This window comes from Nicotiana sylvestris, chromosome 3 (genome assembly GCF_000393655.2).
Source record: "Nicotiana sylvestris chromosome 3, ASM39365v2, whole genome shotgun sequence".
Classification (NCBI taxonomy): domain Eukaryota; kingdom Viridiplantae; phylum Streptophyta; class Magnoliopsida; order Solanales; family Solanaceae; genus Nicotiana; species Nicotiana sylvestris.
Window position 1 is genome coordinate 172,240,064 of NC_091059.1, and position 10,304 is coordinate 172,250,367.

At 39.9% G+C, this 10,304-nt stretch overlaps 1 protein-coding gene across 1 annotated transcript; it reads left to right on the plus strand.

Moving 5' to 3' along the window:
* The first annotated feature begins 467 nt into the window (after positions 1-467).
* LOC138888371 (uncharacterized) lies at positions 468-10,090 on the plus strand. The gene is made up of 5 exons (XM_070170223.1): positions 468-557; positions 1,017-1,271; positions 3,205-3,262; positions 3,873-3,933; positions 9,406-10,090. The coding sequence occupies exons 1-5, from the start codon at positions 468-470 to the stop codon at positions 10,088-10,090; spliced, it is 1,149 nt and encodes a 382-aa protein (XP_070026324.1).
* Positions 10,091-10,304: the final 214 nt, after the last annotated feature.

Consider the following 10,304-nt stretch of genomic DNA (forward strand, 5'->3'; position numbering starts at 1 on the left):
ACTTGTGAGCCGATTTTCAAATTGTTGAAGAAAGACGCTGCGGCCAAATGGACTGATGAATGTCAGGAGGCTTTTGATAAGATAAAGGGGTATTTGTCGAACCCACCCTTGTTGGTCCCGCCAGAACCAGGGAGGCCTTTGATTCTATATCTGACGGTTTTGGATAAGTCATTCGGCTGTGTACTGGGGCAGCATGATGTTACGGGTAGAAAGGAGTAGGCTATCTACTATCTCAGCAAGAAGTTCACATCTTACGAGGTTAAGTATACTCATCTGGAGAGGACATGTTGCGCTCTAACTTGGGTGGCACAGAAGTTGAAACATTATTTGTCATCCTACACTACTTACCTCATATCTCGGTTGGACCCATTGAAGTATATTTTTCAGAAGCCCATGCCCACAGGGAGGCTTGCAAAGTGGCAGATCCTGCTCACAGAGTTCGACATTATCTATGTACACAGACTGCGATGAAAGCACAGGCATTAGCCGATCATTTGGCTGATAACCCCGTCAATGAAGATTATAAACCTTTGAATACTTATTTCCCTGATGAAGAGGTGATGCATATTGATGAATTGGAACAAGCTGAGAAGCCGGGATGGAAACTTTTCTTTGATGGGGCTGCAAATATGAAAGGCGTGGGAATAGGAGCGGTACTTATTTCTGAAACATGTCAGCATTACCCTGTTACAGCTCGGCTTCGTTTCTACTGTACGAACAATATGGCAGAATATGAGGCATGTATATTGGGATTGAGATTAGCTGTAGATATGGGTGTACGGGAAATCTTGGTCATGGGTGACTCGGACCTACTAGTACACCAAATTCAAGGAGAATGGGAAACACGGTATTTAAAACTTATACCGTACCGGCAATGTCTGTATGAGCTTTGTCAGCGATTTCAGGCTATAGAGTTCAGGTACATTCCAAGGATTCACAATGAGGTTGCCGACGCTTTGGCTACTTTGGCGTCGATGTTGCATCATCTAGACAAGGCTTATGTTGATCTGTTGTAGATTCAGGTCCGCAATCAGCATGCTTATTGTAATATGATAGAAGAGGAAATCGACGGCGAGCCTTGGTTCCATGATATCAAAGAGTACATCAGGATGGGAGTATATCCGGTACAGGCCACCAGGAAACAGAAAAGAATGATTCGGCGATTGGCAAGCGGGTTTTTCTTTAATGGAGGAGTGTTGTACAAACGAACTCCAGATCTCAGGTTGTTAAGATGCATGGACGCGAGACAGGCTACTTCTATCATGACTGAGGTACATTCTGGAGTTTGTGGACCGCATATGAGTGGTTACGTTCTAGCAAAAAAGATTCTCCAAGCAGGTTATTATTGGCTCACGATGGAGCGGGATTGTATCAGTTTTGTGCGTAAGTGTCATCAGTGCCAAGTGCATGGAGATTTGATTCACTCTCCACCATCAGAGCTACATACGATGTCCGCACCATGGCCTTTTGTTGCATGGGGCATGGATGTTATTGGGCCAATTGATCCAGCAGCGTCAAATGGGCATAGGTTTATTCTGGTAGCTATAGACTATTTTACCAAATGGGTGGAAGAGTAAGACGTTCAAGTCTATGACTAAGAAAGCTGTGGTCGACTTCGTGCACTCAAATGTCATCTGTCAGTTTGGGATTCCGAAGGTAATCATCACGGATAATGGAGCTAATCTTAATAGCCATTTGATGAAAGAGACATGTGAGCAGTTTAAGATTACCCATAGGCATTCTACTCCATACCGTCCCAAGGCAAATGGTGCGGTTGAAGCAGCCAATAAGAATATAAAGAAAATACTCTGGAAGATGGTTGAAGGATCTAGACAATGGCATGAGAAATTACCTTTTGCATTGTTAGGATACCGCAACACCGTTACTACCTCGGCGGGGGCGACTCCTTATTCATTGGTGTATGGCACCGAGGCAGTAATACCCGCAGAGGTGGAAATCCCGTCTCTGCGAATCGTTGCGGAGGCTGAGATCGATGATGATGAATGGGTGAAAAGCCGTCTTGAGCAGTTGAGTTTGATTGACGAGAAGAGATTGGCATCAGTGTATCATGGCCAATTTTACCAACGAAGAATGGCAAGAGCATACAACAAGAAAGTGCGTCCAAGGAAATTCAAAGTCGGACAGTTAGTACTGAGGCGGATTTTGCCTCATTGGGCTGAAGCAAAAGGAAAATTTGGCCCAAACTGGCAGGGACCATTTGTAGTAACCAGAGTGTTGTCTAACGGAGCATTGTATTTGACAGATGTAGAAGGGAAATGTATAGAAATGGCCATCAATTCCAATGCGGTCAAGAGATATTATGTATGATTTCTTTATTTCTGAATGTATCTGTTTGTATTTGGCATATCTTAAAGATTGAAATGATGAAGGCGTTTTGTCCTGCTATCCAAACACTTTTATCCCTTGTCATCCCCTTTGAGCCTTACTTATTTTGCATACCCCTCTTTTGGAATCAATGGCACTATCAGGAAACACAGGTGCCGAACATAAAAGAAAGAAGAGAAAAACAAAGGAAAAAGAAAAAGAAAGAAAAGAAAAAGAAAAAAAGAAAGAAGAAGAAAAGAAGAGAAAGGAAAAATGAAAGTGAAGGAAAAGAGAAAGAGAAGAAAAGAAAAAGAAAGAAAAGGAAAGAAAGAAAAACACAACAACAAAGGTAATTATGATACAGTGAACTACGCTTGACTTGATCCCCATAGGGTACGTAGGCAGCCTTACTCCGAGGTTCAGTCATACCAAAATAAAAATCCAAAAATCCTCAAGCAAGAAACTGGGGTAGAAGTTGTGATTTTTTCTGAAAAATTGGATTCCGAAAGTTATAATTTAAACCCATTCGAATTGTTTTGAGCCTTTTATACCTTTCTTTCTAACCCAATCCAAAAGCCTACACTACGGTCCAAAGAAAGACCTTTTGATCAATTTCTAAGAAATACCAAGTCGAGCAGGTAGGGGTAATTCGTATCAGTGGCAACACTCTGGTTCAAGCAAGAAAGAACAAAAGTAAAAATGAGAGAGTCATATTGGTGAAAACCTTCACGGGCACTGTAAGGCGACGGGAGCTGAGAGAAAATAAAATGAGAGAGTCTTAGTGGGGAAAACCTTCACGGGCACCTCAAGGCGAAAGTGAGTTGAGGGATGGCAAACTGAGAAAGGTCTGTTGATGGAAACCGTTGCGTGGTACTGCAGGAAAACAAGGTTAAGGTCTGGTTAATTCAAACAATTGATGGAAGTTCTGAGCAACAAAGTATGGCAATTGAAAGCTGGTTAGTTGGACAGGTTAGGCCGATTAATCCAAAATGCATGTCATGACCATTGGTACCAGGTGTCTCGCTCAGATAAGTTTCTTTTCCTTCTCTTTTTAAACAGTCATCTGGTTTTGGATTCTTCTTATCCTTAACTAAAAATCATTGCATTTCATTTTCTTTTGAGGGTTTTGTCTAGCTGAGATGTTTCAGTGCCGGTTTTGTTCAATGCAAGCAGAAAGGACTTCAAAGCTCATTACCAGCTTCCGGAATTGTAAAGCACAACGTGGTCAGACCATGTCAAAAACAACCTGATGTCAAGTGGAATACAGGGAATTAACGGAAGTTTTATCGGTGAAATGATTGGAGAATGTCGTAGGAAAGGCAAAGGTTCAAACAAAAGGGTCAGAAAAGTGAAATAACAGCATGGGTGTAAAACATTTAGGTCGCCAGAGGTTGGGAAATTTAAAAGTTGGTCAGAAAGTCAAGCGGTTCAAGGTCAGTGCGTGGAAGTCAGTCAACACAAAGCAAGGCAGTGGAAGGATTTTTCGGCAAGAATGCCATCCACTAACCACCGTTTTAAACTGATGAAATTTTCTGTGATTGAAATAGGGGCAGAAAAGCTAGCTGTTGAGGAGGTATTCTCCAGGAGGGAAAAACAAGCAGTAATCAGGTTTGACCGCAAAGTGCGGTTTGATTAAATACAAGATAATCATGAATAGCATAGGGGAATATAATTTGGTTGCAAAGTTCGCATGTTTAGGATAAATGAAAGTTGTCAGGACCTTCCTGGATAATAAGACATAATTCAAATACCCAGGTAAGATAACATGGCATAGTGAGAAGTAACACCTTAGGTTCATAATTGTTTGGAGTTGTCAGGATCTTCCTGGATAAAAGGATATAGTTTAAACCCTTGTAGATAACATGATGTAGTGAGGGTAATACTTAGGTTTGTAATTATGTGGAGTTGTCAGGACCTCCCGGGATAATAGGATTTAGCTTTCAATTCTTAGTAACATGTGATAATATGATTCAGTTCAACACTCACCCATACACCCAGCTTCAAAACTGGGGCAGAAAATTTTCGTCGGTTGAATATTTTGTTGAAGTCAGGAGTCCGCCTGGAGAACAGAGACATGCATTTCAAATTTTAGCAATCAGGAGTCCGCCTGGAGAATAGAGACATTCAATTTCAAATTCAGAAATCAGGAGTCCGCCTGGAGAATAGAGACATACAATTCAAATTTTTAAGCAATCAGGAGCCCGCCTGAAGAACAGAGGTGATACAATTCGAATTTTAATTTTCAATCAATCTCTTGTCTAATTTAAAATCAGGAGTCCGCCTGGAGAATAGAGACATACAGTTCAAGTTTCGGAAGTCAGGAGTCCGCCTGAAGAACGGAGACATACAGTTTAAATTTTAAAAGTCAGGAGTCCGCCTGGAGAACAGAGACACGCATTTTGAATTTTAGCAATCAGGAGTCCGCCTGGAGAATAGAGACATACAATTCAATTTTAGCAATCAGGAGCCCGCCTGAAGAACAGTTTCGGAAGTCAGGAGCCCGCCTGGACAACAAAGGAATACATTCAAGCTCAAGTTTGTTCAAGGTCAGTGATTTGGAGAAAAGGAATAACATCTCAGTTAGCAATTTTGAAGTAACAACAATGGATTTCACCAAGAGAACACAATGCAACAAGGCAACAGAAAAACGCAAGATAACAAGACAACAAGGAAGTAAAAGAACAAGTTTGAAGAATTTAGATAGGATTTTGTAATTCGTAGCTCGTAGCTTAAGCTAACTTCTTTTATTTTCGACATGGTGTAATAAGGAAGATCAGCGAGCAGTAGCAGCAGCAGCAACCGCAGTGAAATCACAGCTCCTGGTAGTCCCAGCTGTCAGACACTCCTGAACTACACTGACTTGATTCCTGTTCAGCCCAGGATATGTAGGCAACTTCTGAAGTAGGGTGCGGTCAAAAAAATTCAAAATGCTTCACAAGGAATATGTGAACGGGCAAAAATCCCTCATTTCTGCTCACTTGTCTTTGCACGAAAACTCTACGTGTTTCCGGGCAAAGAGGGGCAGCTGTGAGCACGTGATTCTTTTCCTAAGCAGATTATTCCCAAAATCCCAAACAAAATAATTTTTCTTTATTTTTACAATTTTTGTGCATTTTGGTGTCATTTTCTGATAATTGTTGCATTTTATTTGCGCATGTTAATTTATATAAAATACAAAAATATGCATTTTTGCATTTAGGTTTTAATTTTATATTTTAGTATCAATTAAGGGTTAATTTATTTAGAACAAAACATGAAAAATCACAAAATTAGTTCACTTTTGCATTTTAATGATTTTTATTGTGAATTTGTCATGAAATAGTTTTTAAACAATTTTAGGAATTAATTAGTCTTTGCTTTGAAATAATTAGGATTTTATGTTAGTTTTGCATCTTTATAAAAATTAGAAAAATTATAAAAAAAATTAAAAATGAGAAAAGGAAATGAAAGAGAAAAGGAAATAAGAGTAGAAAAGTGGTCTTAATAAAGACCCAAATTTGGGCCAATTCGTTGAAACTTTTCAGGCCCAAACGCCCTTAGACCCGTTCCAACCGGATCCAGGCCCAATGCTTCAATACCCGGTCTATCCCAATCCAGTCCAAAACGACGTCGTTTCCCCAGCCCTCAATCATGACCGTTGGATCTCATCAATCCAACGGTCCGGATCTAACTAGGATGTTTGGTATATAAGTGTCCGAAATCCCCCCTTCACCCCATTCGTACCGTCTCCTTCATCCTCACGAACCCTAATCCACGCCGCCCCCAAATCCCTCGCTGGCGGTGAACGTCACCTACACCGTATTAACACTATAGATCCCCCATGAATCCCTCTTTCCATTCCCGCTATTGGTTTCCCTCGAATGTTGCCAGAGTTCGTCGAATCTCCGTTTGAAGTTTTCCGGCCAAATCGCAAGTTCATCCAAACCAGCCCAAAATCATACCACACAATCCCCAAACTTCCCTCAATCCAAATTCATGACTATTTTCCTTCGAATCTTTGTGAAGTAGCTCGGACTTCAAATCTGAAAATATTTGGTCAAAACCCTAACACAAAATCTTATGATTTTGGACCGTACTATCCTTAACCATGTGTTTCTTGTGAGAACACATGGTTAGGGATGTTACGAGTTAAAAATTTGGAAAGATTTGAGCAGGCAGTGACTGACCGGAGTTTTCTCTCCGTCGGTGAGTCTTTCTCCAACTTTCTAAGCTCGATTTCCATCAGTGTAGCCTAACAGTCCCTGCTTCTTCTCTATTTGATTTGATCAATTGTGGAATTTGTCCGTGATTAATTCTGATTGTTACTTATTTTAAGTCTAAATTAGTTTGTGTTCCTATGCTTTATCAGTTAGCCGTTTCAATTAACAGTAGGACTTAGACTCTGAATTATCGTTAATTAGTCAGTTGGATTAGTAGTTCATTGATCTGATTGTTCCAGGTCTTTGTTTTGTTTTTCGCTTTTGCTTGTTTCTTGCTTATGGATGATGATTCCGTGATTAGTTGTTAGCTTAGTTTATTCTTATGTTGATGATTACTTTCGGGTGTTTATTGGTTTGATAGAGTGTGCATCAGGATTAATTGGTAGTATGATTCAGCTTGAATATTTTGCATTAGAGGTGAACCTGGTTGATTATAGCTGAACAAAATCTTTTGTTTTGGCTAGCTTTAATTAAATTCTAGCCAGGGTAAGATATTGGGATCAATCGATTCCAGTCTGCAATTTTCAGACTATTGGAAGGGCATTTTAGGGATGGAAAAGGGTAGTTTCTTTAGGAATAGTAATTTCAAGGTAGGGGTAAGGGTAGTGCAGGTATTTTGGGGGTAACAGAACACCCTAGGGCCTTCTAGAATAGGACTGTAGTGAATAATTCAGTAAGCTTAGGGGTTTACTAGTGTGTCAAGTTAGAAAATAAGGGTAAAAATTAAAATAAAGAAGGACTAAAAAGAAAAACCAAAAATCTGATTATTCACTCTTGGGTTGCCTATAAATTGGCACTCTCATGCCTTAGAGAAGGGTCTTCTCTTCAGCCATCTAGCTCCCCAAAAAATTCTCTCCATTAAAATTTCCAGATCTGAAGTAGAAATTTAATATTTAAACTTTCAAAAAAATCAAAAAGGTATCATTGTTCCATTGGATAATTCCAGCTTTCTGGATATTGAGTTGCATTTCCTGGTTTACTATTTGCTTACTAAAGTTTTGAGGTTCATTGGTTGATATTCAAGCGATTCTGGGTTAATTTGAGTAGTTTTGCTTGATTTCAACACATCTCTGGATTCTGTACTTATTCTGGGTTCAAGCTTAGTATAATTTTGGGTTGTTAAATTCAAACTGCTGCTGTTAGCCCTCTTGTTTCGACTGACTCTTTTCCTTCATTATAATCTCAAATCCAGGTACACACCTCAAGTCTGTCTCAATGTAATTCTCCTGATGGAAATGAAGCTGCAGTTTCTGCTATAAGTCTTCTTCTGTTATGTTTAAGTATTCATGTGTATGATTTAATATGATTTAGTTAATTGCTTAGTGTAGTTAAACGTGATTGGAATTGGACTGTGTTATATGATATTAACTGTAGCTTATGGACTATAAATTTTCTTCATGTGAAGCTTTATCTGTAGAGTACTGAGTGAATTTAGCTTCCTGTCAGGGTGATAGGATAATTCATGTAAAATGGAGTTGATTTCTTGTGATGAGACCTTCATGGATCTGTAATTAACAGGAATTGGTAATTAGTGATTGCTTGCATTTTAACCTGCAGTGTTGGGATTTTTTTTTAAGTCAAAAATGATCCTAGTCATTTCATGAAGCAGTTTAGTTTCGTGTAAATAATATTGAAATCAGTAGGTAACTAGAATAGTGTGAATTTTTAGCTTACGTGGGAATGATTACGAAAGTAGGTTCACGACCAGTGTTATTGTTTAAAGTATGCCGTCACTCAAGATTAAAATAATTATCAGCTTCTCTATCTTCGTTGCATTGTTAACACTGATTGGATTTTGATTCACGTAAATTGGAACTAAAGGACTGGGCCAGTGTTGGCCAATTAAAGGCATTCAGGCCCAATTCCGGAGCAAAAATAGACGAATAACATCTTGGTCGCCAGTGTTGGGGGTTCGACCCCTCGATCTCCATGTCCATTCGACCTGGGTTAATATAAAACCCCTTCCTATGTTGCCGAAATTCCTTGGCTGGCGTACAATATATGGTGTGGGCCTTTCAGGCCCAAAGGTGAAATGGCAATTGATTCATTAGTAATTAAATGGCTAGTTGTGGGCTTTGAGTTAGGTAGCGGGTCCAAGCTAAAAGGTACTCCCTTTTGTTTGGACCCGAACTTGAATTTGAAGCCCGATCTCCACAATATTAAGTAAGTAGGATTTTTCTTATCTTTTATAGACAAAACAAAAATAGAAAATCATAGTCACTTTAGGATTGACCTTCAAATAAAAAATGTTGAGACGAGCCTCGCCGAATAAAATGTACAAATTGTGGGGCCCTCATTCAATGCTTACCAAAATATTTTAGAAATTCGGGATGGGCCGTTTAGTAAATTTCACGGCCTTCCCGAAATAATAATACATTAGACTCATTAGACGCGATTTAATTAAATTATTCTCTCAAACTAGGGTGCGCATTGATTCGACCCAAATCCAAATCTCAGCGGAGTCGAGGTGTGTTAACAACCATGGGCGCATTGATTGCGACATGGTTCGAGACACATTTTCACGACGTTGCAATTCTTTTAAAAAATAATTATATTAAAAGCGGTTCAAAATTAAATAAAAGGCACATAAGCCAGCATGTATTGAAATCAGATAACATCAAATACAACAGTAAAGCGACCGTGCTAGAACCACGGAGCCCGGGAATGCCTAACACCTTCTCCCAGGTTAACAGAATTTCTTACTCGGATTTCTTGTTCGCGGGCTGTTAACAGAGTCATAAATTTCCTCGGTTCGAGATTCAACCGGTGACTTGGGACACCATTAATCTCCCAAGTGGCGACTCTGAATAATTAATAATTAAATCCCGTTCTGATTGTCCTTTAATTGGAAAAACTCTTTTACGCCCTTTGCGGGGTGTAGATTAAAAGGAGGTGTGACAATCACCGACAACGGTTCTAATCTTAACAGCGACCTGATGAAGGCAATGTTCGAAACATTCAAGATTAAACACAAGAACTCTACGGCTTACAGACCTCAAATGAATGGAGCTGTAGAAGCAGCCAATAAGAACATCAAGAAGATACTAAGGAAGATGATCGAAAAGTACAAACAATGGCATGAGAAGTTGTCATTCTCCTTACTGGGTTATCGTACCACGGTCCGCACATCAACTGGGGCCACTCCCTACATGCTGGTTTATGGTACAGAGGCGGTCATCCCCGCCGAGGTAGAAATTCCTTCCTTAAGGGTCATACAAGAAGCAAAATTAGATGATGCAGAATGGGTCAAGAATCGCTACGAGCAGTTAGCCCTCATAGACGGAAAAAGAATGAACGTTGTTTGTCACGGTCAATTATATCAGAACAGAATGTCCAGAGCCTTCAACAAGAGAGTCAAGCCAAGGAAGTTTACACCAGGACAGCTGGTGTTGAAGAAGATATTTCCATATCAAGATGAAGCCAAAGGGAAATTCTCTCCTAATTGGCAGGGTCCGTATATGGTGCATCGGGTTCTAACTGGAGGAGCCTTTATTCTCGCGGAAATGGACAGAGAAGTCTGGCCGAAGCCTATCAACGCAGACGCAGTGAAGCAATACTACATTTGATCATATGCTTTTCCTTCATGATGTATTTTGAACTACGCCTGACCTGATTCTCATTTAAGAGGGGATACGTAGGCAACCCTATGGGTTCGGTCACATTTTAATAAAAATTCCATCTTTCCCCCCGCTATTGGAACTAGGGCAGAATTTTGAGGAGGACCCTCAAAATTTCGAAGTCAGTCGTCAGTTTTCTCATCAGCACCAACTCAGTAAACTG